The sequence below is a fragment of the Xiphophorus maculatus genome, chromosome 21 (genome assembly GCF_002775205.1).
Source record: "Xiphophorus maculatus strain JP 163 A chromosome 21, X_maculatus-5.0-male, whole genome shotgun sequence".
NCBI classification, from domain to species: domain Eukaryota; kingdom Metazoa; phylum Chordata; class Actinopteri; order Cyprinodontiformes; family Poeciliidae; genus Xiphophorus; species Xiphophorus maculatus.
In genome coordinates this window covers 18,258,703-18,286,491 of record NC_036463.1, presented here as the reverse complement: position 1 = coordinate 18,286,491, position 27,789 = coordinate 18,258,703, and the positions used below count along the sequence as shown (strand labels likewise).

At 39.2% G+C, this 27,789-nt stretch overlaps 2 protein-coding genes across 6 annotated transcripts; both read right to left on the bottom strand.

The window, feature by feature from the left end:
• Positions 1–823: 823 nt before the first annotated feature.
• Positions 824–12,266, bottom strand: cpne3 (copine 3). 3 transcript variants are annotated; one of them, XM_023326329.1, is made up of 17 exons: positions 12,090–12,266; positions 11,429–11,567; positions 10,680–10,859; positions 10,398–10,472; positions 10,245–10,316; positions 10,076–10,156; positions 9,151–9,240; positions 8,098–8,196; positions 7,635–7,721; positions 7,495–7,554; positions 5,883–6,016; positions 5,647–5,701; positions 5,492–5,543; positions 5,268–5,401; positions 3,352–3,588; positions 2,924–3,036; positions 1,428–1,516 (listed from the first exon to the last, which is right to left on the bottom strand). In XM_023326329.1, exons 2-16 carry the CDS (start codon positions 11,558–11,560, stop codon positions 2,926–2,928), a joined length of 1,599 nt encoding a protein of 532 aa, XP_023182097.1. In that variant the 5' UTR covers positions 11,561–11,567; positions 12,090–12,266; the 3' UTR covers positions 1,428–1,516; positions 2,924–2,925. The 3 variants fall into 3 exon arrangements, with proteins under 3 accessions (XP_023182095.1, XP_023182096.1, XP_023182097.1); XM_023326327.1 differs by lacking the exon at positions 2,924–3,036 and having other exon boundaries at positions 824–1,516; positions 12,090–12,263; XM_023326328.1 differs by lacking the exon at positions 2,924–3,036 and having other exon boundaries at positions 824–1,516; positions 11,429–11,564; positions 12,090–12,262.
• A 962-nt stretch (positions 12,267–13,228) lies between these two features.
• LOC102223310 (copine-3-like) lies at positions 13,229–27,496 on the bottom strand. 3 transcript variants are annotated; one of them, XM_023326333.1, is made up of 17 exons: positions 27,227–27,496; positions 25,734–25,926; positions 25,436–25,615; positions 25,233–25,307; positions 24,288–24,359; positions 22,866–22,946; positions 22,667–22,756; positions 20,696–20,794; positions 20,505–20,591; positions 19,352–19,411; positions 19,070–19,203; positions 17,732–17,786; positions 17,563–17,614; positions 17,255–17,388; positions 16,226–16,462; positions 16,034–16,148; positions 14,994–15,080 (listed from the first exon to the last, which is right to left on the bottom strand). In XM_023326333.1, the coding sequence occupies exons 1-16, from the start codon at positions 27,439–27,441 to the stop codon at positions 16,038–16,040; spliced, it is 1,875 nt and encodes a 624-aa protein (XP_023182101.1). In that variant the 5' UTR covers positions 27,442–27,496; the 3' UTR covers positions 14,994–15,080; positions 16,034–16,037. The 3 variants fall into 3 exon arrangements, with proteins under 3 accessions (XP_023182100.1, XP_014327731.1, XP_023182101.1); XM_023326332.1 differs by lacking the exon at positions 16,034–16,148 and having other exon boundaries at positions 13,229–15,080; XM_014472245.2 differs by lacking the exon at positions 16,034–16,148 and having other exon boundaries at positions 13,229–15,080; positions 25,734–25,909.
• Positions 27,497–27,789: the final 293 nt, after the last annotated feature.

The following is a 27,789-nucleotide window of genomic DNA, read 5'->3' as shown; positions in this document are numbered from 1 at the left end:
AAGTCTAGCACCTTTTCCCCTCCGAATTTGTGTTGTGTCACACAGACTTTGTTGGTCTTTGAGTATTCTCATCGGAAACCATCAATTAAACTCAATGCAAACCCAAAACATAAAATTGGAACGTTTTCATGAAGAACAGAGAAGCAGAACGTTCGTCTCGTGTTTAAAATAAGAAAATGCCTTCGTACTCCCAAAGTCTTATCCCATGTGTTTTTTCCCCACCACAAAACAGATATGCAGGTTATTATCTAAAGATAAAACTAACATATGTCTAAAATATTGATTAGATTGGACAAGGATAGTCGCGTAAGTGGAAAAAAAATTGGTTCATTTTTTAATGCCATGGTGAGCTTGAGAAAGCGTTACCATATTTGGGCAATGACATCACACGGTGACTGCGCTAGCCCAAGATACGAGAATCGGATTGTGAAATTAAGCAATGTTTAATTCTTTTTTCATATTATTTTTATAATTTTAAATATAAAAAAGAAAATCAAATCTACATTTCTGGTTTTCCCACCAAAAAGAAAAAAAAAAAAAGAGAATCATTAAAGTTAATATTTTTATTTTAAAACAAAAATAAAACTACTACCTTTATTTTCATTTCTAGTTTCGAATGAGAAAATCCAACAAACAAGGCGACTTGCGTTTTGCAAAATTATTAATATCCTCAACTATGTGGGAACAGCTCCACATAGTTGACGTTTAATTATTCATTTAATTTCCCTTTGGGATCTATAAAGTATTTTTGAATTGGAAAGCAAGCAACAAAGAAAGGTCCACAAAGAAGTTTGATGTGGAAGAGATCAATCTGATGATGCGTCTTTGGCACAATTATGACATTCTCATCCAACATTAGTATCTGACCTCACAAATGCAAAAGTAAAAAAAAACAAACATATAACCTATGGCACTTTCCAAAGGGAGGTGAAACACCAGCAAAGGGTGGGCCGTCATGTCAATGCCAATGAATTCAGAATGGGACAAAAGTTTATAAAGGAATGCATTTCAATACTTTTGACAATATAGATTAAACTACCATGCAAACTCAAATCTTAAAGGGCAAATTTAGAACTTTAAATCTGGACTTGTCCAGATGTGTCCTGGATTCTATATATTGTGATAGATTTTATTACAGACTCAGAGTCCAGATTACATAAAAAGGAAAACAAAGACAATAAAATAATTAAAAGTACAATAAAAAAAATATAGAGAGCAGATACCAGGATTCTTATATATATTTTTTTTTTACACATAAAATTAACGAACTAACCTGGATGCTGTCGACAGCTGGCTCGATTGACACTTTAGTGCACACTAACTTGACAGCGCTGTCGGTTATATAGAGCTGCATGAGATGAAAAGCGGAATCCGTCAGGTTTCTTTAGGGCATCGCGGGGGTCTCCGCTGGGGCAGGACTCAGTTTTGGTGGGTTCAGCTCCATGGTGCAGAAAAAGTCCACCAGCTGAGCCGGCACTTCGGCCAACACGCTCTTCGCCAGCGCCTCACGGGGAGCCTAACGAGTGAAAACGGGAGATTTAGTTTTTAAAAAGTCAAAACAAAGAGCATAGTGATTCATTTAGTTATTTAGAGGCAAGGCGAGAGAGTGTGACCAGAAGGATGCCATGCAGATGGAGGCAGCTGAAAAGAAGATTTATATTTATTTTTAATGATTTCATTACCAGCCACGTTTTAAATACTGTAGAATAAGAGGAGAGGCCTGTTAGCCACCTGTTAGCTAATTCCTTTTGTAGCATCAAAACCCCATTGCATAGAAAAAGCAATGGTAGTGCAATTTAATCCATCTCCGTTTCAGCATGAGCAAGAGTCAATGTTAGTAAATGATAGAGGACAGCAGAGAGATCAAAATGAGGAAATCCGTCTCTCTAATGTTTGCTTAGCGAGAAACTTTTCAGATACAAAGCTAACATTTGTTCTGACTAATCAGATCAAACCCTTGAAAACATGAAGCTTTATCAGGGTTTCACCAACACAAATTTCAGGCTTTCTAAGACCTTTGTAAGACCATTATGAATTAAATTTAAGTCCTGCGTTTCCACAGAAATGTATGGATTTCATCCAGCCAACTTAAAAATATAATGACAAACACAAAAAAGCTAGCTAGCCAACTGGTTTGGTGGGTTCAGATGTTTAACCTAGCTAGTTCCTTAGCTAACTAACTTAGTTAGAAGGCAATTCATACATTTCTCCACAAAAGTATATGAATTTTGTCCAGCTTACTTAAAAATATAAAGCTAGCTAGCCAGCAAAAAAGCTAGCTAGCCAGCTAACCACGGTTTGGTGGGTTTAGATATTTAACCTTGCTAATTAGTTCATTAGCCAACTGAGTTAATTAGCTAGCAAGTTAGCTAACATACTTATGTTAGCAGTGAGTTACTGGTAACCTCTAGTGGCACGCTACGTAAATGTCTGACTAATATTGGTGTCGTTCTGTTGTGAAATTTAAACAAAACAAATAAATAAACTGCAAATTCTGCAATTGTTAAGTCTTTTTTTTATTGTAGGCTTTGCACTTTTTTAGCCAAATTACAGAGAGCCATTGTGAAAATTTGCAGCAACAATGCCTTTAATTTTTTATCCTCCCACAGAGGGCCAGATCTCTGATGATGTGACTCAACAATGAATTGTGAAATATTTAACTATGGCATATAAAATCCAAGGAAAATACACTGAGGCTTATTGTTGTAAAGTGCATAAACATTTTTCCTAGGCTGGTAACTAAGTTCTGATACAAGGTCAGTTCAGGTTCATCTCTTCACATCAGTGCTAGCTGTCAAGAGATGAACTCGGAGTTGTCCATCTGTGATCAGATCAGCCAAAACAAATATTAAAAGCATTGCTGAACATGACTTGAGGCAGTTGTTTATAAAGGCATGACATGATGTATTACAGGCATGTGTACCCCTAAGACGGACTTGGATCTTGGGGAGGCTTCAGTTTGCGTAAACTGAAGAAGGAGGTTACTTGCTGAGGCAACTCGGCTAATACGCTTTGAGCAAGAGCCTGGCTGGGCGCCTGAAAGAAAGAGGAATAAACAATGTAAGCATAAGAACTAAGTGAGCTCTTTGCTGAGGGCCTTGGCCTCCATTGGTTTGAGGTATCAGACGCTGCGTAGGGACTTTGCTCTGCTATGACACGACTCCCATTTTAAGTCAAAATTTAAAAAAAAAAAGACCAAGTGAAATGTATGCAGATTTTATAGCAATGAGTTAGCTCGGAGAAATGAAGCTGAATCAGCTGAAATCACAGCAAACGCCGCTTCCTATTCCATCTCCTACAAAGCAGAGAGAAACGGAAAGAAGTTTGGTGAACTGGACTTGACGAACTCACGTTCTGAAAATCCCTGAAGGGGACAAACTGGACGATGTCCCTCATGGAGGCCTCGCCGGCCACAGAACGCAGGCAGCCGTTGTCTCCGTCCAGGAACTCCATGGCGCTGAAGTCCGCCGCTCCCACGCCGACGATGATGATGGACATGGGCAGCCGCGAGGCGTTGACGATGGCGTTGCGCGTCTGATCCATGTCGGTGATGACTCCGTCGGTGATGATCAGCAGGACGAAGTATTGCTGCAGGAGGAGAACAAGCCAGTAATCTAATAGCATCATAAACAGAGAAACAAAGAAACAGTCCGCTATGCTACGGGTATGTTGCTATGGATACAGCTGTTCACTGGAACTATTAAACAGGAAACTGGCTCGTAAACACAGAGGAAGTGCAGAGAGAGGGAAATGAAGAATACATGCAAATGCAAATTTTTGAACAAGTTCACACACTCATCATGGACATGAATGTCACATTAGTCTAAAGATTCCCATGATTTATGGATTTAGTTCATTTTTTAAACTTCAGCAATGAAAAAAAGCAATTTGTTCTGACTGATGAGACCAGTCAGACTGTATGAATCATTTTGTAAAACGATACATACAAAGTGATACATTTTGTACATATAAAGTGATACATAAGTCTGATTAGTTAACACACACATACATACTTTCTATCTATGTATATAAGGATGATAAATTGTCCCAGAAAGCACTGCAATAAACAATATTCATGTTTTGTCATAATCTTCAATTAATATTTTCATAATGGCACGTTTGCCCTCTCCAAGACTATCCAAGACTAATGAACTTTAATTTCCACACTGGAGCTGGAAGACATTTGACATATGAAAATAAAACAATAAACTAAATGGATTTAAAAGAGCACGCATAATAAAAATCATAAATAAAATTGATTATGAAGTCTCTGTAAACAAAATTGTCCTTCGAAAAACGTTAGTCATTCGAATGCAATCAATAGATTAATTGTTTATTTGCTTACTGCGATGGACTTAACTTAGACTAACATTTGGTTAAATGTTGTCTGGGTTGCAACATTTTGTAGTCATACAAAAGGAACAGATACAGATCTTTTAAACTGTTTGTTTTCCTAGTATGCACCAAGTTTTTAAGTGTGCGCACAACTACAAGTACGTATGAAAACCAGTTTTGATGTGTGACTGTGATCGCTGTGATATTCTGACACCCAGAGACATTCCAGCTGTTTATTGGAGGTGAAGTTAAAGAACCTGCAGTCCGTCTTCTGATTCTGCCACCTCTAGTAAAAGACAAAAAGTTTTTGCGTTAGAATGAGGTGGGGTTTTTTTGCTTCGCGCGAGTCACGTGATCAATAACCGGATGTTACAACTGGTGGAAAAGACGGAAAAAAAAGACGTCATGAAGTGGTAGGAGGATCATTTCTTGACAACTTATTGCGTGTGCAAAGTTATTCAAACGTGATTTTAATTGCGTTTCTTACTGAACGAAAAGTGTTTTTCCGACATTGGTGGAATATCGACAAACTTCTGCGCACATTTGTAATGGAAATTTGGCTACTGGTGTATAGTTATGTTACCCTGAAAAATACCATACAAAAACATCTTAAGCTTAAAATTATGACATCCATATCCATGACGATTCGATACGTCATGTTGACAGAACTGCAAATAAATCCTCAAAAGTATAGATAAATTAAAAAGCTTTTCTTTTTACACGTTTTTGCTACTGCTTAGTATTTCTTATTTATCAAAATGTCTGGTAATCATATACAGATTTTGACCTGTCATTTTTATATTTGATCACTTTGTTTCTGTTGCCCTGACAACGCGGCTTCACGTTTCATAGTTCCCACGTTGGGAAATCTTTGCAGACACAAAACGTCAACCTTTACCAAATAAAGAAATCAGGACACTATGAATACTCACGGATGCAGTGGTCTGTTGGATGGCTTGTTTAGCAAAACAGGCCACATGATTGATGATAGGGGAGAAGTTGGTGGGGCCGTAGAGTTTGACCTGAGGGAGACACGCCCTGTAGGCCTGCACCACCCCTTCTACACCTGCACCACGACAGCAGATCACACCAGCATCAGTACAACAAAAACCGACACCTCCAGTAGCAGCTGCGGTTCAGAGATAAGCTAACACACCTGCACAAAAAGGATTGGAGGGGTTGAAGTTGAGAGGAAACTCGTGGGAAACCTGTAAAAGGAGATCATGTGTTTCAAACCTTCGGTCAATAGGAAAGCCTCGGTTCAGGCGTTTTGGAGGGACTGGTAGTGTCATGTCGCAACATGAGCTTTACCTGCCACGTGGGCGGAATCTGGGCTCCGAAGCCAAACGCCGGGAACATTTTATCACTGAGAAAAAGAGACAAATCGAACTGGTGAAACGGGTACAAAAAAAAAAAAAAAAACGTTAAAAAACATGTTCTCGCTGAAATTCCTTCACGTAACTTGCACAACGCCACAGCTGCTGATGTAATACAGTAAGAGCAATGGAAAATGTTTCGAATTAAAATAAATGAAAACGTGTCTCTACCTGTCGTAGTCCTGAATGACGTTCCCCACGGACCAGATAGCAGAGAGGTACTCGTTGACGCCCTGAGGGCTGATGTAGTGCAGGGACTGAGGAGACCTGGGATCCCCGTTGGAGCCGGTGAAGTCCACAGCCACCTGTTGGGCCAACATGGATGCATAAAAACAGCAGAACTCCAGTTGCAGTCACAGACTACGCTTATATAGTGTCACATTGATTTGAAGCTTTTAATGATTGTGAGGGTGAAATGATAAAACACACAAAACTTTCATAAATCTTTTAAATGAGAAACTGCCTGCACGGGTTCAGGCTTTCTGCAGGTTTCACATCAGGCGCACATGGTTGTAAAACAAAACTAAACTAAAAAAAAATAAAAAATAAAACCAGAGCTAAAGACACTTTGTTGCTACGTTTACACATCATAACACCTGTCTGAAAGTCAACTAGTAAGAACAAGAGTAAGAACAGCTGCATCGCATCAAAATTACACAAACCTGCAAATCCTCAACTAAAAAAAACAAAACAAATATGAACAAAAGTCTACAAAAACATGTCCAACATGCTGCTACAATTGGAGAGTTAATTCGCTTTGACTATTCCTTAACAACTTGTGACTTTTTTTTTTCTTTATTAAAATTGTAACAGGGCATTTTATCACTATGTTTTTATCAGGAATGGTAATTGAGCTTTTGGGCCTGACCGCTTAATACGGAGAAGACTCATGTTAACCTGCTTAGTTTATTCCGGTTTCAATATTTGCTTTGGAATTGTTGTCATGGTCGAACACTCTTTTGTGTCTAATTTTTAACCATCTGACTCAGACTCTCCCCTTAAGATGAAGTAACCAATCGTTAACTGGAAGCTGATGGAACAGCAGTGACATTGTACAATGAAAAAATACAATGAAAATAAAGCTCTTCAGTTGTTTCATCCTAATTAAAGTGTCCAAAATGTTTTGATGTTTTTAATCTGTGACTTGTCACGTTATTCGGTGAAGTTGTTAGTGTGTGCACAGGAAGTGGTTACAGTGGTGCAGTGAATAAAAAAAAGACACCTGACCTCAGTCTCCCTATGTGTTCACATACTGATGTTGACTTTGCGGTTCCAACAGTTTCACCAAAGAGACTCTTTCACCCGTCTTTGCCATCACAGTTACTGGTGCAAAATACAACATATAATAAATCAACCCATTCTCACTCCCTACTCGTCGTATATTGGCGCAGGGGAAGGCCAGTCGGCGTCGCATATTGACGCGTGGGGTACCCCTTTCGCGTCAATATGTGACGCACGGTCAGAAATCGTCCCAACTCGTCAATATATGATGAGTCGGGAGTGAGAATGTGTTGAATAAAAAAAAACAAACAATGCTTAGCCTGGTGGGGGCGCAAGTAAAGCCTGGTGGCCCGCCAGACTTATAAAACACTGGGAAACCACACAGAGCTGTACCAGAGACTCGTTGGTACCAAAAAAGTGCCACTTTGCATCATTTTGATCCACAATAGATGCAAAGTAATTTCTTTTCGATCACATCAGCTGGGAAAAAGAACAGATTAATAGTACCATTGAAAGCCTAAAATGAATCAAGACGACAATTTTGATTGAAGCTAAAACTCACAGTGAAGTTGATCTGACAGCCTCCCATTATATAATCCAGGAACGTATACTCCTTTACCACCTGCAGAGGAAAGAATCTGTCATGCAGAAATCTGAACATTGCCTGCATTCAGACAAACGGCCCAGAAACTAAGCAGATACCTCGCAATGCTTCACGCTCACAACACCAGAGTTCTTGTAGCCTTTCTTCTTCTGCTTCTTTTTGCTGTTGATACACTCAAACTCGGCCTGTGGAACAAGACGAAGCTGGTGAATTTATCACAAGAGAGCAATGGAGGAAAATTCATACTTAAGGAAAACAATATGTGGAGATTTTCATAACAATGAAGGATACTATGATCAAATGAAACGAACAAGACTGATTTCTTTTGAGAACAGACTTTGGGTGCATCTGCCGCCACCTGACTTTCCTTTCATTGGTGCTTTCAATTACAGCCGTCAGACTTGTTCCACAAAAAGCAGCGACATTGTAATCCATCACGATGGTATTTCAGAACAATATGATTAGATAAAATGGGAGCAAAAGGCATGGAGGTCAAAGAGATGCTTTATGTGTTGGTTGCTGCGACGTTCACATGAGACTCGCTCGCACACGAGGTCATACCGGAGACGTCCGAGACGCTTCCTGGAGCCGCTTCATCGTGGTTTCAAAGGAACCAATGAGATCGTGAGAGCCGTCGTCGTCGTGGTCGTAGCACTCCACCTGGAAAATGAATTTTAGAGATAGAAAGATGTAATTATGAGAAACTGGAGCAAGACCACGTTACTTTCTACCCCATGAATGTGACTTTTTAAAGTTGAAATGATAACTTCCGATATCATATTCATGACTTTGTGTTTCATAATTCTGACCGTAAAAGTCAAAATTCTGACTTTTTATCTCAAAATTATGTCTTTGAAAGTCAAACATTTTGTGTTGGTCTGTCACACAAAATCTTAACACATCGGAGTTTGTGGTTGAAACATGACAAAATGTGAACACATTCGCAAGGTGGTGCATTTGTTCCCAATGCAGCCCCCATAAAACTAGCCAGGTCACAAGACTACAACTAAAATTGGCAGCAGCATCGACACAAAGTGATAAGTCATAGCAAAAACCTGACCAATTCTCAAACCAGGTTGCTTTCTTTAAGGTCTCTGTGGAAATGTGTGATTTGTTGTTGGGTGAGGTGGCTCTCAGAAGGCGAAACACACAGATGAAACAAAGGTGCGAGAATAAAAATGACTCTTAGAAACAGGACATGAAGGCAGTAAAAACAGGGAAAGTTGTGTTTCACACAAATGCCTCCATCAACTTGCTTGATGACACAAAGTCAGGAAGAACTTTGTGTTCTTTCTGACACACTTGTGTTCTTCCAGTGTACAACACTGGAAGAACACACTGTAAAAGTGAGAGTGTACTTCGTTCACTCTCACACCTCAGCCAGTACGTAATAAGAAAGATGAGGAAAGACAAACTGCCGTGGCACACAAAATAACTCACTTGTCCCACAAACTGCCTCCTTCCTGAAACGCTCGCTTCAGAGGTCAAAGAAATACACAATATCAAGCTAACAAGCGCTAACATCTTTGCATGTTCTGAAGGGAAAAAAAAAGAATGTGACTGCAGGCGAAGACAAGATTTATTCCAAGTTTAGAGGATGAAAACCACATTTACTTTAATTGGTTTCTCCACGTCTCCCCCACACAGAGACTGCAGGGGAACTCGAAACGGCCTCCACGTCGGGTTCAAGTTGTTCTTCACCACCTGAAAACAAAGTTCACGGAAATCACACAAATGCAGATTTATGTGCCCACAAAATTGACCTCCAGTGATAATTAACAGTTTGGTTTTTACCATATTTAGATCATATTGCTCTAAATCACAACAGCAGCTGATGAAGCGCGGCGGCCCTGATGGTCACCAAAGGTTTTTGCCGTGCAAACAGTTGGAACTGACTGAGCAGCCAGACGGAGAAGTGGAAACGAAAGCTGCGTTTGTTGGGTTATTTTTTTTAAAGCAAGGTATGACGTCTCCATTTAAATTTACATGTAGAAGCAGTTTTGTTGCCCTCAAGCAAACACTTAATTCATTAAATCAATGGATAACAGGGGCGCTCGATCCAGCGTGCAACATTACGAAAGGCTTATGGCGTAACAGTCACAGCGCAAGTGGTTCCTCTTTCCATTCAGATGGTAAAAAGTGAAAATCAAACAATGACTCAGATCCTCAGGGCTTAGGTATTTGAGATTCCCAAGCTGCATTTTCTTTAGAATATTTTAGATATGCTCAATAAGTGGATTGTCCACAAATAATTTAGTCACATTCCACAGAAAAATCTGAGAAAGTAGGTGAATCCATGACTACTTTCCAGTATGACAATACTCCTTAGCTATTTTTATGTCAGAAATTGAACTGCATTCATATTATTCTAGGTTTTACAGCTTTCAGACTTAATACCAACATGAAAATGGAGCAGTAGCAACAATGATAGACATCTCTGTTGTAACTTAACATACAATAATGGGCTATAAAGCTATAAAGCATGCCAACCATCAAAAAACTCAAGGAAGTTGACCAGAAGCCGTACAGACGGTGTTACCTCTGTCCTGTGAGCCAGCTGCCATCCGGTTTCTGTATGCTTGTATAACTCCAAATAAGGATCAGACTTCCCAAAGAAATCCTACAGGAGGCAATAAACAGCAGACCAATAAAATGCAACCAAATGTTGAGAAATTAAAAGCTTGCAGCACAAACAGAAATACCCTTACCTTGTTATCCAGCTTTCTTGCCTCCATCTCAAAAAACGCCGCCCGATTATCTTTTATTTCCTCCGCACTGATCTACAACACAAAATGTAGATGCATTAAACAGAGGAGTTCGAAACAGAAAACGTTCTTCCTGCTGCCTTTGCTGAACCTTACAGTGATGGTTCCCTTTCCAGCTGGCTTCTTGTTCTTCAGCACCAGCAGCCGGGTCAGTTTCCGACTGGACACAACCTAAGTGTGGGGGGGAGGGGGAGAGATGAATCAAAAGATTCATTCGGCTGAACAGATGATGAGTGGGGCCCGCTGGGCAAATGACATCCCTAACAGCATGGATGAGTGAACATCGGAGACAAGAGTCTTATTTGCAATGGTTTACCAGAGACAAAATGGCAGCGATTCCTGCAAAACTTGTTTTGTTTCAGTGAAAGGTAACCTCACCTGCCCCAGGGTGCACTCCAGCTCCCCCAGAAAGTCGTCATCGTTCAAATCAACCGTCTTGTTATCGATGTCGTAAATCCCAAACTTCAGCTTCTGGACCATTTCGAAGTAGTAGTCGACGACAAACTTCTTGGCAAACTTCGGACTGAGGCAATTCTGAACTTTCTCTGTGCGTCCAATCTGTCGGGAAAGACGGGACGCGGGAGAGAAGCGTTCCAAATGTTAACAAGCCCGTAAAGAGCATATGTTGACCCGTAAGTCGGGGTCTTAAAGATTAATGCAACACTGATAATAGCGTTGATGAGATTGAACACACATGGAGACACTGCGGGAAGAAAGGTTCCATAAAAGTCAATGAATTGTTCATTTATTGACAGTTTATGGAACCACTTCAACTTATTAAACAGCAATAAGTTGAAGTGGTCACCTTTGTAGATATAAGAGACTATAAAGTGTGTGCACTCATTTTAATCAGATTGGGGTCCGGATTTTGGGTCAATGCAAATGCCTCTTGTGACCTCATCGGCCTAAATACTGTGACAATAGCTGGTTTTGCTTCTTCTGTGCACTTTTTGGTAACTTTGCAGAGGAAGTCCACACTTCAACATCAAGCTGTGTTTTTAGTATCAGTGATAAAAAAAAACATGAAGGCTTTCTTTTCCCCTGCACTGTAACTAAAAGTAGCAATATTCAACATACTTAGCCTGAACTTCAAATCAAAAACAGTTTATGCTGCCCATGTTACTGACCTCATACCACTGGGAGTCAGAGTTGCACGTCAAAAGGACACACAAGGGGTCCGACTTGGAGCCTAAGTCGCTGTCTATGAGGTTCTCACAGGACACGGTGAGCTCCACCTTGGTTACACACTGGGCAGCCATGTTCCTGCTTACAAGAGGCAGAAACCACACAGAAAACAAAACACGCCAGATTACACGACGTCGAGAACTATTTAGCCAACAAAAACATTGAAGGAAAACGAGGGGATTTTTGGTTGTGTAGACAATACTTTGTCTTTCAGCGCAACTTCGGGTGTCATCCCTGTAAATGGGGAACACACCCAGTCCGCTACACCCACCACACTAACCCAGTACAGATAATACTGGGAGCTAACGCTGCTACAGCGACCGTAGCAATACAAGCAAAACACTCCGGCTTGCTGCGTAAGTTAAAAAAAAAAAGGAAAATAGTTTTTGACGTACGCTTCGTAGTAGCGCAGTCGCTAATGATAACAGACATAAAGTAAAAAGTTAATGCGTGCGTAAAAAAAAAAAATAAAAAGAAAAAAGTAATACCGCTAACTTAAGCTAACAGCCAAACAAGACATAAAATTAATAACATCTGGCTTAGTTAGCTGGGTTACCACGTCGACTTCCGCATAGTTAGGAGAAAAATTAAATCCAAGCTTACCCTCGGAAACAACGTCCACGATAAATGATAATTCAGTTAATCTTAATCTGGCCCTTCTGCCTTGCCGCTCGCAGCAGAGTAATTATTCCCCCTGGTTTAGCAGAAGCTACGCCCAGCTATGGCCCAATAGTCGGGTTTCTTTCTGGAGATGAACAGCGTAGTTTCCTGTAGGGAGGCGGAGCAGCTGCTGCCGTCCAAGTCAATGGTTATCAATAGAGTTCAGTCTGTTCATTTCCCACATACTTTCCATGGCCAGAGGCGTGGCTGCTCTGGAGTTCACACTGGATTTTTATCTTGGTAGCGTTGTCAGTAAAAGCAGGGGAAACAATTACGCTTTTTTATGTTCGAGAGTAATATTCTCCTAATGTTTTTTTTTTCTTTTAAACCAGGAAAATACTCATTAAAGTTACGACAGGTATTCATTCCCTTTGGACTGCGTCATGTTTTGTCACATTGCAAGTTTCCATGTCACGTCATGGAAAAACTGCTCTGGTCCAGCGACATCGAAATCTAATGTTCTGACCAATGTGGTTCCCGGAACGCGTCATCCCCACTGTGAAGCAAGGTGTTGGTAGAATAATGCTGTGGGAATATCTTTCCTCAGCAGCTCAGAGTTCTGAGTTTCAATTCAAAGCATATCCAAAGGGTGCTGACCCGTAGGAGTTTGAATACAAATGTACCCAAAAGAATTAAAGATTTTTTTTTAAAGTAGCATCTTCCTCTTATAAGTAAGCAACTAAGGCAGTTTGTATTATTCAGTCAAAAAAAAATCCCATTAAAATGAATTAATCTTTGTAGTTGTAATGGGACCAAATGTGAAAACAAAAGAAAAATATCTACAGCCTCCAATTCTTTATAAACATTCAGAGAGAATAAGTTCTTGGTCTTCAGGTCATATTCTGCAAACTATTCCAGGCATGATGTCGGCGTACTTAGTTGCCATTTTTCAAACTGAATTCAGATTTGAAAGGGCAAAAAATGAATTTGAACATTTAATGCTTTATTTTCCTACCTTTTGTCATGTAAGACTATCCTCATGCAATAAAAGATTAATTTTTAGACCGTTTTCACAATTTCCCGAGGAGAACCAATTGCACGAACAAACCAGACACAAACAAACTCTTCAAAATTATGTTTTTTTTATTTAACCTGTAAAATGCTCAGCTTTTTTTTGTTGGTATTTTAACAAATGTAAAAAGAACAGAAAAACAGACATCCAGCGAGCTAAATCCTTTAGTATTTACTTGTAATATAGGAGTGTTTCATTGTTTTCTTGAGGCATGAATTGTAAGGCCATCAGGAAATTGACTATGGATGTTAATATAGAACATCTAAACTTTCTACATAAATGCCATTATGTATCTGAATCACTGTAAGCCTTTCTTATATACCAATTGTTAAATATTTGGTTAAACATCATAATAAGTCAGTAATTATTTGATTATCTTGATTTTATAGACTTAATTTTGCATAAAAACAGAACAAAAAAAAAATACAGGCAGAATCAACACATATAACAAAGACATATGACAAGGCAACACATGAGTCAAATATGAATTTTTAAATATACTAAATAAAATGTACATACAGGGATAGTTGGACACTTAAGACAAAGTGAACGTCTTCTATTATGTGCATATGTTTAGTATATAAAACATTTCCTCTATTAGGTCTCCCTGATTATGCTAATAAAGAACCAGTCCACTCGTGAAGAAGCACCAAGTGATCAGTCAAATTAAGCATAAATTTGATTCAGTATAAATCATTATTAATAGTGACATAAAGCTGATCCATTCTGTAAACATTTGACAAGCTTTCGCTTTGAATCCTAAAACCTATTTACATTTTCTGGGACCAGCATAACATATAAAGACCCACAAGGAAGAAACGGCAGTAAAATGGGGATCAAGGAGAAAACTAATTTATATCATCGGACTTCAGAACTGACAGACTGAGGAGATGGCTGATATTAGCTGCCTCATTCTTGAAGAAAATATGAATTTATTCAAAACATTTCACCCATCAACCGAATCATCTAAAACTGGTAGCCTTTTTTAGATGTAGGTCATGCCACCCTATGTGGTGAGCCATATGACTCAGATCGAAAACCACGACTGCTTTTTATTGTTTTGCAGTGGTCTGCTCTATGTTGTTCTTTAGGTTGGAAAATTAAATTGTTGTTTTATAGACAGAGAGAGAAAGAACAAATAAACACTTTATTTATAGGGTTAAAAACCTAATGTTGTAGTCATTAACCAAAGTATAAACAAGCATTTTTTTACTCACTTTATTTGGTGTTTTTTCTTTAGTTAAACTAAAATAATTTAACACATCTTATGAGAAAATAAAGTCTGTAAGTATTTCTGTGCTGGTTTCTCTGTAGTAACGCCACCTTCAGTTTACTGTGTGTGCTACTCTGAGGTGAGATGAGATACTGTTTGCTTCCTCATACAGCAAAACCGTCTTTAATAGTTTCTGAAGGGCTAATTTGATTTAACGGACTCTAACCATGGCAAAGGAGACACAGAGGAGGAAAGATATGCAGTGATGCACCTCTACTGTGACACAGGCAGAACAGGGCTGTAAATGAGGTTAAAGGACAGTGCAGGAGTACTGTAAGACTGTGTCAGCAAATATGCGTAATGCCATAAAATGTCTTGTTTAACGAGGCTAAACCTGGTATATGTGAGTATTATATAAAACTGTGGCAAAGTGTTAACATACCGTAGCATGTCCATCCCTCGGCATAAGCCATGTTAGGTCAGGTTCAAAATACTGACGCGCCTTAAAGAGGCTTCAGAGTTGAACAGGACTCGTCTTTTTTAGGAGGAAGTTTGGTTCTCAGCATGCATCACCAGGGGGCGCCGATGCCAGGGGGTCAGAGGGAGGATCGTTGCTGTGAGGCGGGCTCAGTTTCATGGTTTTGAAGAAGCCCGCCACCTGGCCCGGCACTTCTGCCAGGACGGACTGAGCAAGAGCTTCCTGAGGACCCTGGAGAAAGGAGAAACAGGGAGGGTAACCATGGAGGATGGACAAATATGTAGGCTTGATATACGCAATGTGGGAAAAAAAGCAAAAGAAAAAGCAGCTAAAGAAAGGCTAGAGTTAGCATTGCCATGCATAAAGTTGAAACCAGGTATTTACATAGAATGCAAAAAAAGAAGATTCACTGACATTATAACCATAATACGGCTTTCACAATTTTGTTAAAACCATATTATCTTATGTAAAATACTGAATTTAGCACCGGAATGAAAATTTGGGCCAATATAAATTTCTGATGTTATGGTGCACAACCAATATCATGCAGAATTATTTTTCCAGACACTTTTGACGCAGTGTGAAAGTGAACCCAACACCTAAACTGTTACTCTGCTTTAGTGAAGCATCCCATAATCCTGTGCTGTATCACATGATCAAACCCCCTCCCATCCTGAAACACAAATGGCAACAAGGTGGAGAAAAACATCGGTTGTTAATCAAACAATCAGCCCAGTCTTACTAATCGGACCGATACCTATAAGTTAAAAAATTACTAACATCGCCCGACATCGATCTTTATGCCAATATATTGTGCATCTCTAATTGAATTTTTAAAAAGTAATAGAAAGAAACAAACAATTATGGTAACCCTCACCCACCTAAAATAACAAAACATGTCTGACTTAAGTGAGAACAAAAGAATTTGTGTCTTTTTCTACACTGTATGAAAACATCTGGTTACAACTAAATGAAGCTTCACAGAGATCCAAAACTTGATAATGACTAGGTAGCTAATTTTGCAAATACTATTATATAACAGACAGAACATGATTGGATGTTCTGGGTTGGATCAAAAGTTGGGAAAGGACACATTACTACAAAGTGCAAGCGCGTCGCTGTGGACAAAATGCAGAGGAGAGAGGAGGAAAACAAGTTGGGAAAACAGGATAGGATAGTCGTACATGTCTAGGAAGGACAGGGATCGCTGGGGGGCTTCAGGTCAAATAAATTGAAGAAGGAGGCCACTTGGTCAGGCAATTCTGCCAGTACGCTTTGTGCGAGTGCTGCAGTGCCTGCCTGAAATTAGATGTGCGACACTTAAAACATCGTCCGCGGTGGAACACGTCTGCATGGTGGGGCGCGCCAGAGCTTACGTTTTGGAACTGCCTGAACGGCACAAACTGCACGATGTCCCTCATGGCGGCCTCGCCCGTGGCCGAGCGCAGGACTCCGTCGTCTCCGTCCAGGAACTCCATGGCGCTGAAGTCCGCCGCTCCCACGCCGATGATGATGATGGACATGGGCAGCCGCGAGGCGTTGACGATGGCGTTGCGAGTCTGATCCATGTCGGTGATGACTCCGTCGGTGATGATCAGCAGGACGAAGTATTGCTGCAGGAGATGGGAGACAACGCAGAGGATTTATGGTGAGATTAAATTAATGGGACATTATTATGTGTTTTACAGGGATATAGTGCCATTTTGCAGCATAATCAAGTCACTATGTTCACTTCAGTTGTTAAAAAATGCTATATATCAGATTTGACAAAAAAAATTCTACATCGTGATTTAACACCTTGAAATTGGGCCTCTGCTTCTTTAAGAAACTCCTGCTCTTTCTAAAACTCCGCCTTCCGGAAGTCATCACAACATGGCCTAACCCTTTAGCAACATTTTTACCAGCGTTGTACTCCTCAGCAGATGCCCTGCTCCCCCAAGTGTTTGCTAATTGCTGCTGACTAGTCTGAAGGAGCCGAGTGGGAGAGGCAGAAGCTCAGAAACTGCAGCTCTGAGGAGGAGCTTCGTTCTCAAAGGTGGGGCTAGGTCCAACCACGTGTTTTGCACAGCTGAATGGTTGCTATGGGAGATTATAGGATTTCTCAAACATGCATAAAAGAATCAAGGCAATACTGCAGGTATGTTTTTGATGAGGGAATAGCATAACATGATATGAATTTAATAAAGTCAATTTAATAGTCAATATATAATACTGTAATTTGACATCATAATGAAAGAGGACATTAGTGCATACAACTTTTCAGATTTTCCTTTGAAAAAACCTCTGAAGACGATGTTTATGTTGGTCAAGCATGTCGAATCTCCAGAAAATACATTTGAGTTTGAAGTTTAGCCCCTATTAGCCTTTCAACTATTGCAATTAATTAAACATTTGTTGCAACTCACAGAGGCGGTTTGCTGCTGTAAGGCCTCTCTGCCAAAATGGGCCACGTGATTGATGATTGGAGAGAAGTTTGTTGGACCATAGAGCTTCACCTGAGGCAGACACTGCTGATAGGCAACGATCACTCCCTCTATGCCTACGAAACCAGACGAAAACGGCACCAAAATCATATGGGTCACACAGACAATCTGGATCTCTTGTTTCTACACATCAGCGTGTAAATGTAGTACATCAAGAAATAAAGATGAAGCCCCAACATGATAAAGAACTTTAACTTCCTGTGAGACATTAAAGTGTCACTAGGTCTTACCTGCACAGAATGGATTTGAGGGGTTGAAGTTGATGGGGAACTCATGGCTGACCTGCAGACGAGCAACTAATTATGTCAAACGAACGTGTCTGGACAATTTACACTGATTCAGGGCTTGCTATATATATATATATAAAAAAAAAGGTATAAAACATCTCAAATTAATCACCTGCCATGTTGGAGGAAGTTGAGCACCAAAACCAAAGGCAGGGAACATCTTGTCACTGTGGGAAGGGAGTTATACAAGTAAGAGTGTTGGTCAAGGGGAGTTAACCAACATGGAGGACTAAGACATACACTTTCCCCCGGTCATACTGCAGTGAGTGTCCCATGAGTTTTCTTAAGGACTTCATTCAGAAGGACGCTGGGTTTGGTTCACCTCTGCTGTAAATCGGTCATTTGTTCCATTATTTCATGCCCAACAGAGCGCACAAGGAAGTTTACCCATGCGTTTGGAAAGTATGGGGAGAACCTGAGGGAATGCAGTTACTATAGCTGTGGTATAAGTCAGTGTTGACCTTTTCTAACCTTTGCTGCAGCGACTTTAAGATGGAGGGTAGAAAAGTGGAACCACGATTGATCAGAGCTGCTCTAGTTGGACCTGATAACTGGATGGACTTTACTTCCCCACACTTATTCTCTATAGCAACAAACATCATTGTTTATAACATCTCACTGGCCACTTTATTAGGTCCACCTCCTGCTAGTACTGGGGTTGGCTCCCTTTTGCCTGAAGGACCACCTTAAATCTTGGTGGTATTGACTAACTAAGATGGTCATAACACTCAGATGTTTTGGTCCAAATTACCACGATGTGACCTCTGAAATGTATGGAGGTCCAAAAAAGGGGGGGGGAAATTACTTAAATGCGAATGTTCTATGAAATAAATGCATTTACAAGTAAACGTCTCGTTAAATAATAAATATACCTTTTAAAGGATGAAATATGCATATGATTGTCATTCTTATTTATTAAATAAATAAACAGTGTAATAATAATTCCAATTATTTTACAGGGGGTCACCATTATGCCACCAACTTGAACCATGATCAATTTATGACAAATTCTGATTTCTTCTAAACTTCTGAATGTGCAGCTGAAACTGAAAATCATTGTTTTTCCCCACTTGCTATTGTCAAATTTTGGTGAACCTGTGTGAACTGAAACCTCTACATATATATATATATATATATATATATATATATATATATATATATATATATATATATATATATATACACATTTCAGACCATTTTCATTATCCCAGTAGATCTACCTAGAGACAGCTGTCTGTCTGCTGCTAGCAACATGAATGCAGCAGCAAATCTACAACAGAATGGCTAAAAATTGAGAATCAAGGTGTTGCAATCATGGTCCAAGGGCAGATCCTTAACCTGACCTGTGCAAGCAATTGCACAACGCTACTCATTTTCTTTATTGAGTATTTTTATTTAAAATCTGAATAGGTTATCTTATTAACACCATGCATTCAACGTATCTTTTTACCTGTCATAGTCCTGGATGACGTTACCGACTGCCCAGATCGCTGCCAGATACTCGTTGTAGCCTTGAGGGTTGATGTAGTGTAAAGATGTGGGTAAACTGGGATTCCCATTGGAGCCCGTGAAATCGATAGCAATCTGACCCCAAGCATAAACAACATCACTGTTAAAAGTAGTCTTTAAAAAAAAAAAAAAAAAAAATCACACAAACATGGGAAAACACAATGGGAAGTTTTGTCAATATTTATTAGATCTGAAATGATTTTCAGTAGATTGTAGTTCTCACCGTGAAGTTAATCTGACAGCCGCCCATTATGTAATCCAGAAACGTGTACTCCTTCACTGTCTATAAGCAAATAAGGGAAAAAAAATACATATTCTAACACCATAATCATAACAGAAAACTGCATCTTTCATTTAAGATTTTCATACTTCTTCTGGCTCAACTTTAAGGAAGGAATGGAGGTAGAAAGCCAGGAAGGAAGGAGTGAAGGAAGGAAAGAAGGGTACAGAAATTAAGGAAAAAAGAAAAGGCACAAAGGAGGGAAGGAAGGAACAATATTTGGAGGATGGATTTGAGGAAAGGAAGAGAGAAGAACGCAACAGAGAAAAGTTTCAAACAATGAAACAGGGAACAATTAAGTCAGGAAATAGAAATATTCCTCCACACTCTTATTCAATTTTTAAAAATGTATCCAGACCTGAAAAATACAGAACTCAACTTCGCCCCTTAGTAAGAAACCTTAAAGTAGAACATAGTTGTCAAGTGGAACGAAAAGACTACGTGGTTTTCAAAACTTTCTGCATATGTCAATGCGAAAGATGAGCATTTGTACATTTCGTTCGTCACATTAAGATTACGTTGTTCTAAAACATGTTAAGACAAATAAATCAGGTATTAACATTTTCACAGCATTCCAACAGCGATGATACGAAGTAGTGCTAAAAAAAATAAGACCACTTGGCTGCAAACAGCAGGACCGCCAGCAGTGGGTCACTAGCACTGAAAATTTTAGATGGATATTTTCTTGACAGGTGAAATGTAACACACACACACACATCCTGTCATTTATCGGCAGTAAAACTGAGCTGCTGTACATTGCAGTCTTTCATAATTCAGCAGAATGATGGAAGCAGAATAAACTGTTTATGGGCAGAGTGAAAGTGAAATGGATCTCTTACTATAGATCCCTTCTCACTCGTATTGCTGAGCAGATTCAGATCTCCTCATTAAAATTAGTTGGACTAATATATGTTTAAACGCTCTTGCTTATTTTATTTCATTTCTGTCGTATCCATCTGGCATAGAGTTGGAATGCCCACATACTGTATGTTTTAGTCAGAAAGTCCAACCTTCTTTATGGCATTATGATGGCTTTAAAATCATATTTATTTGCTTGCTTTATGAAGGAAATGTCTTATGAAATAGTAACAAATACCTTGCATTGTTTTATGATGATAATTCCCGAGTTTTTGTATCCTTTCTTCTTCTGCTTCTTCTTGCTGTTGATGCATTCAAACTCAGCCTGAGGAGAAGAGACTCAAACCAGTCAGGTTTCACCGGCACCTTTCGTTTCGTAGGCATTTTTGTAGCGCACCGTGAAAAAACAAAGGTTTAAACTGAACTCACAGCGAATGACTGACATGCCTGCTGTATCTGACAGAGTGTCGTGAGGAAGGAGCCGATGAAATCATGCGAGCCGCTGTTGTTGTAGTCGTAGCAGTCAATCTGGGAGAGGCAAGAGGGTCGGGAGAACCAGGACAAAGTCTCACTAGTCTTTATCATCGTCAATTAAAGCACGCGGGAGGTAGAGCAGATGAAGCAAGAGAATGAGTGTGATGCATTCAATGTGACACTCTGATAGTGAAAACCTCTGGCAGAGAGAGACACACACACACACACACATCCATCGTTGGTGTAGAGAGAACAGAGAAAACAGAAGAGCTCTGCACACAGTATGAAGCGACCAGCAGAGATCAGACAAGCTAGGAGAAGCTACAGCCTACAGAAACCCACGGCTAAGAAAGCTGATGGGTCATCCATCTTAATGGAGAATTCTACCTATGGAGAAACTGGTCCATTGGTTCTCTTACCAATTTAGCGGTTAGCCATATAGTTAGCAGGTAAAACAAAGGAGCTGCATTTTGACATAGATTTGAAAAAAAGAAAAAAAAAAGTTCAATTTAAACGTCAAAACAAAACTAGCAAAGTAAGATTTAGTTGAATTTTTAGCAAGTGGATACAGAATAAAGCTATATTGAAGGAATGAGGTTTGTTGAATTTTTGTTTTTAAAAAGAAAGATTTAAGGTTTTCTTCAGTTTCAGATTTTTTGTCCTGTGTGTAATTTGAGGCCCCGCCCCCAAGGCAAACAGAGCCAGACGTCTGGAACTGAAAAGAAAACCTTGCATCTGAAAAGTAACTATTTTTTTCCTGTTTCAAATCTTTTTGTTTTAATTTTATTTATTTATTTCTCAGTTTGAATTTTTTTTTATGATTTTTTTTTATTTTATGGCCCCAATATAGTTCCGTAATACAGGGTCTTGTTAAGTGTCAGCATCCTTTGGATTTTTTCCATGTGTTATGACCAACACAATGTAGTGTGTAATGGTACAGCAGTAGAAGTAATGGAAGATTACAATTTTTTTAAAAGAAAAAATATGTAGACTCAAAAAAAAGCTAGCAAGCCTAGAAGGGTAGCAGCTAGCTAGAAATAGCCACAGTCACAGAATGCAATGAAGACGTCTGAGCACGATTCTGAAAAATAAACTACATAGAATATAGAAAATTAACTAGTCCAGCCACAACAACATTTAAGATGTGTGATTAACATATTTAAAGCCAATTCAGATTTTTAAAATGAATTTAAGACATTTTAAGGATGAGTGGAAACGATGGCAAAAAGAGAAAAAAAAAATTGCTCTCTGGATGTGAAAAGCTGGTAGAGACATAAATCCAAAGAGTTACTATGGTAATTTTAGCAAAGGTTGTTCTACAAAGTATTTACTCAGAGTACATGTCAAACTGAGGAGTGTGTACAATTTTTTTCTCCCATTTTCCATCCATGTCCTACATTGCGTTGGTCCCATGAAATACTGACGAAATGTGGACAAATTCAAAGGGTGTGAATGCTTTTGCGGCGCACTACACCTAATATGAAATTTCCAAGTTCGAAACAATTCATGAATGACTGACCCAAACCACAGCATCGTCTCATCACAGACTAAAAACAGGTGGGTTCAGCAATGGACCAGTCTCCTCAGAAGCGGGCGTGTTCCTTTAAGACGGATGTAGATGCATCGTGGACTTCAGCCGGTCCGGTCACAGACACCGCATCCTTCAAGTGATGTGCATTCACTCTGCTAACAGTTAACTCACTTGTTGTGCTGCCTGGAAAGCATCTGTTCCACACAAGTGTGCTTTAATGGAGTTAGAAAATGGACATAAAACAAACAACACGCATTTCTTTATTTGTAGCAAGAAGATTAAACGTAACAGAACATGTCCAGGGGTCTTGGTTTTACTTAAGAAGAAGCCTCAGGCATTAGGAGATTCTAGCTCCTTATCTTTAGAAATACTGCCTGAGGTTGTAGTGTATGTACCTTTATAGATTTTTCCACGTCACCGTCGCAGAGGGACTGCATCGGGATTTTGAATGGCTTCCATATGGGGTTTAGGTTGTATTTCACCACCTGAACCAGAGAAATTATTTTAGAAAAACTATCACGGCTTGGTAACGGTGCACACTTTAAACTTAATAGTAATTAGTTCGCTATCACAAACAGCACTTTGTGTCTGTACCTCGGTCCTGTGGGCCAGCTGCCATCCAGTTTCTGTCTGCTTGTAAAACTCCAGGAAAGGGTCGGACTTGCCAAAAAAGTCCTGGAAAAAACAGAGAGCCGTAGTTAACTTGTTTTTAACCGTAACAATGTTAAGACTTCCAAATGTAAGTCACAAACTCTTGCATTACGACAAATGTTGGAACACGGTTACCAATATTTATTTCTCTCTTGAACTTGTTTTCAATAATCGCCAGGGCTGGAATGATTAATCGGATTAATCGCAATTACTTGATTATTAAAATAATCATCAACGATATATACAGTATAGACCAAAAGTTTGGACACACCTTTTAATTCAATGAGTTTCCTTTATTTTCATGACTATTGACATTGTAGATTCACACTGAAGGCATCAAAACTATGAATAACTCATGTGGAAATATGCACTAAACAAAAAAGTGTAAAACAACTGAAAATACCCCTTATATTCTAGTTTCTTCAAAGTAGCAACCTTTTGCTGTGATTACTGCTTTGCACACACTCTGCATTTTCTTGATGAGCTTCAAGAGGTCGTCACCTGAAATGGTTTTCACTTCATAGGTCAACCTGCCCTGTCATGTTAATAAGTGGGATTTATTGCCTTATAAATAGTCATGAAAATAAAGAAAACCCATTGAATTAGAAAGGTGTGTCCAAACTTTTGGTCTGTACTGTATATATACACTATATATATATATACAAAGTATTTGTAAATATGTTTTATCCAGAATTCATCAAGTGGCAGTTTTAGTTTTTTTAGCTGATTCAAATACTGTAAAAACTTTTTTTTAAATCTCCTATTAAGCACCTTTTTTAGATTCATTATTTAATCTAAAAATATAAACAGATCAACCCCACGCTGTATTGATGCCAAGTCGAGCAGAAAGGGCTAAACTTTTCAAATGTTGATGTTAAAAGTGTTTTTCGTTTTTAGCTTCAGATGCATCCGTTACTACAAATGATCAACAATTCAATAATGGAATATTATTTTATATTTTATTTACTTTAGGAAATAAAATGCTTATTTTCATATTTTAAAAATAATAAAATGAGTTGTAAGCTGCATCGGGACATTGAATCAAAAAATGTCTTAAATGCAAGTAAGTTTGTAGAATGAACCGATTCTTTTCATCCGATTAATCGTCAGAATGATCACTCTATAACCAAAATAATTGTTAGTAACATCCCTAATAATTACTACATCAAGTGAGTCGTTTCAGTTTTTGTGCTACATTTTTGTGCACCAGGATCTGATCTAATCATGATGATGTGGCGACTCATCTTCAATCATCTGCCTTTAATAATTTAGTATTGACAAAACGATTTGGTCAAGAGTTTAAAAATTCAGTAGCAGAGTAATCTGACCAATCAGTGAGCAGAACAGTCAGTCAGTCATCCAAACCTTTTTGTCCAATGACCTGGCAGCAACTTCCAACGCCACCACCCTGTTGTCGTTTCTCTCCTCCGCACAAATCTAGAAATTGGAAATAAATAAATAAATAGTACCAAATTAAAAAAAATAAAAAGGATCAGAAAAATAATTCACACCCCTTGACCTTTTCCACATTTTATCCCTCGAGGTCTTATAGGAGGACTTCCACACCCTCATATAAAACCACTGTGTTTATTTAGTCAGTTTATGAATCTTTTACGTTTGATCTCTATTGAACTACTTAAGGAAGCGTGCACATGTAAGACGACTTGGACAGTGTCTGGGTTTGGTCTTGAACTTGAGTTGTTTGAGCTAAAACAAAAATATGAATGTTAAATAAATAGTGTTTGTTATGCAGAGATTTATGTTTGTGTGTGTATGTCTTTGTAGAAAGTCAGAATTTTGTCCCCAGTTCATTTGATTCGTTTTGGTATAAATCAACCAAAACTCTTCTTGGGATAACCGAACTGAATTTACACAACAAAATGACGATAAAAGTACCAGTGACATTTTGTAGATTTGATTACCCTCAGTGGGTTGTAAATTATGTGTTATGTTTTTTTTTGTTATTGTTGTTTGTTTTTTACATTTCCTGCAAACATTAACATTCCATTGAAGAAAATGCATTTAACCCTTTTTTTTGGCAAAAGTTGTATGTTTTTCTTTATTTTTAGGACCTAAAAATAAAATGGTGGTCCTTTAAAAATGCCAACAAATTGACCAAATTATAAATTGTTTTTTTTTTCCAAAAAGCTCAAGTAACATAAGCAGCTCCAAACATGTTTTATTTTGTACAGAGGGCAGAAATGGCCCACTTGTACTGTAGCGGTTCCAGTCACCTACAGTGAGCAGCAATGCTCTAAAAGCAAAAGAGGTGAAGTACTTTATAAGTTTTTATCAATCAAATAAGCTCACGGTTATCGTTCCTTTCCCTGCTGGTGTCTTGTCTCTCTTCACAAGAGGTTTTGTTAGTTTTTTCGAGGACACAATCTGAGCACAGGAAGAGACACAGGAAGTCAGTTTAGCAAGAGTTGATACAAACTCTAGCTTAAATCATGAATCTCTACGTTTTAACAAATCAAACAAGCTCGATAAGTAGCTGACATGTTCTTTCTGACCTGCCCCAAGGTGCACTCAAACTGTCCCAGGAAGTCCGCTTCTTCTGGAGTGCAGTTTTCGCTGTCGATGTCGTACACTTCAAACCTGAGTTTCTGCACCGCCTCGAAGTAGTAGTCGAGGACGATGCTCTTGGAAAACTTAGGATTCAGGCAGTTCTGGATTTTCTCCGTTCGCCCAATCTGGCGCAAGAGACAGTAAAAAAAAAGAAAAGAAAAGAAAAAAAAGCTGCGTCGCATTACAAGTCCAGATCTTCTCCGCGAGCAACGCGACGAAGAACAGAAGTAGCCGAGCGCTCACCTCGTACCAGTGAGGACCCGATGAGTTCAAGTGGAGCACGCACATGGGGTCGGACTTGGAGAAGGTGTCCATGTCCAGCAGATTATCGCAGGCGATGCTGAGCGCCACCTTGGTGACGCAGTCTGCGGCCTTGTGTTGCGGTGCTCCAAATGACGCCATCGCTGTCCGAGGGAAACCTTCAAGAATCCCCCCCCAAAAAACAAAAAATCATACATGTCAGAAAATAAAGACAAACATTTAGTGTAGCTCCAACCAAACTGAAGTGGGGCTTATATTGAAAAGGAAACCAATAAGAGAATGAAAGAGGACTAGCAGATCTGATAACCATCTGACCTTCATAGAGACTCCTTCCCTTTTTACCCACCAATAAAATGAGCTGATGCTTCAGTTTCTGTTCAGTACAACAGTTTATGTGCAACAAAAATCATTACAGTTTTAGGGGGAAGAGAGGGGAATCTTCTGTGGGTCTGCTTCTCTTCCATAGAAATGTTATTAGAGGTGAAATTATGAACTCTTTACAGGAACAAAGGAATGCCATCAAACAAGAGTGCCATCTCTGTTGAATCACATTAGTTTAACATCACCAATGTTAAACTACATGAGATATGAGCAGTTGCTGAGAGGTTTAATGCTTTACTTTCAGTTAGCAATGCTATTATTATTATTACGAATCTGAACCTTTTTGATAGGCAGAGAGACGCCTACAAACAAGATTTAGCCAATAACAACAGGAAAGAACAACAAAATAAGCACCCTAACATAGTTTCAAAAGCACAAACACCACAGGACAGAGGATTTATATAGACATGTTTACATTAGGGTCTCAAACTCGCTGTCCTGCAGTTTTTAGATGTGCCACAGGAACAGAAAACACTGGGATGAAATGGTTTAATGAGCTCCTCCTTGTGTAGATCAGTTCTCCAGAGCCTTAATGACCTAATTATTCTAGTCAGGTGTGATGCAGCAGAGGCACAACTATAAGTTGCAGGACTGCGGCCCTCGAGGACTGGAGTTTGAAACCCCTGAACTAGACGGATATTAAAGGGCGTAGTCGGTTTAAAAAAAAAAAAAAAAAGTACGACAGCATTTTCCTCTGCAAGTCCAAGAAACTGAACTCTACTTATGTTTGTGACAAACTGCTCTGGTTAATATATTTTTTAGACGCAAAGCCGACATTTAGCGCTCTGCAGTTATGGCCAGATAAACATTAACGCTGAACGTGGTGAAATGGCTCCTGTGAATAACCTGGAAAGTAAAGCAGCTGGCAGTGAAACCCCAAACATGACGGGATATTAAATCGAAACTGGCCGCTATTCCCAGTCAGTTTGCGCCTCGTTCCTTAAACGCGAGCGGTGCCATTATAAATGCACACATTTTAGCGCCGTTTTCTCTTTTTCTTTAAAAAAAAAAAAAAAAAAAGAACGTTTCACCCTTATTTTATATAGTGAACAAAAACGTAGTTATGTCAGATATTCGCCTGGGTAATAACGTACCTTTTCTCTAGCCGTCCGTCCTCCGGGAACCCAGCAGAAAGAAACCGAGCTCGGCTAGCTAGCTGCAGGAGGGGCGGTGTTCTCCTGTCATCGACGGAACCAGAAGCACTTTGACACCGGGTCGCTCCTCCACCTTCCCCGCGGCCTCCAGTCACCACATCTTGTTCCGAACCCACAAACGTAAGATAATAGTGCACATAATTCACGGGTTGCATAACATTCACGTGCTCACTCGTACTCGTTTGAATATCCCGTATTTCACGTGACGCGTGTGCTGTACAGGTGCGTAAGTTAGATTTATATGGGCGGGGGGGGGGGCTTTCCCCAGACATATTAAAATTATTTTCCATTATTTGTTGTCCAGACTGGCTTTTCCATCCTGAAATATAATCTGTATTAGCAACTTTGCAACAGTACAGTTATTTTTCTCAGATTCATCCCACAGGATCAACATTGTTGATTTAAAACCCTCGTTTTTTTTGTTTGTTTTTGTTTTACAGGTCTCTCTTTAATCCTCATAAAAGCAGAAAAATAAAATATGGATGAAAAAAATTCACAAATAC

Excerpts from the sequence above, each read along its gene's own strand:
- LOC102223310 (XM_023326332.1), bottom strand. The coding sequence starts at position 27,441 with ATGCAACCCGTGAATTATGTGCACTATTATCTTACGTTTGTGGGTTCG. Across the intron at positions 22,757-22,865 it reads AGCTGGCCCACAGGACCGAG|GTGGTGAAATACAACCTAAA; the intron begins GTACAGACACAA and ends TCTCTGGTTCAG. Across the intron at positions 15,081-16,225 it reads CGTTCAGGCAGTTCCAAAAC|GGTCCTCAGGAAGCTCTTGC; the intron begins GTAAGCTCTGGC and ends TCCTTTCTCCAG.
- cpne3 (XM_023326327.1), bottom strand. The coding sequence starts at position 11,560 with ATGGCTGCCCAGTGTGTAACCAAGGTGGAGCTCACCGTGTCCTGTGAG. Across the intron at positions 6,017-7,494 it reads GCTGTCAGATCAACTTCACT|GTGGCTGTGGACTTCACCGG; the intron begins GTGAGTTTTAGC and ends TTGGCCCAACAG. Across the intron at positions 5,544-5,646 it reads AGATTCCGCCCACGTGGCAG|GTTTCCCACGAGTTTCCTCT; the intron begins GTAAAGCTCATG and ends CTCCTTTTACAG.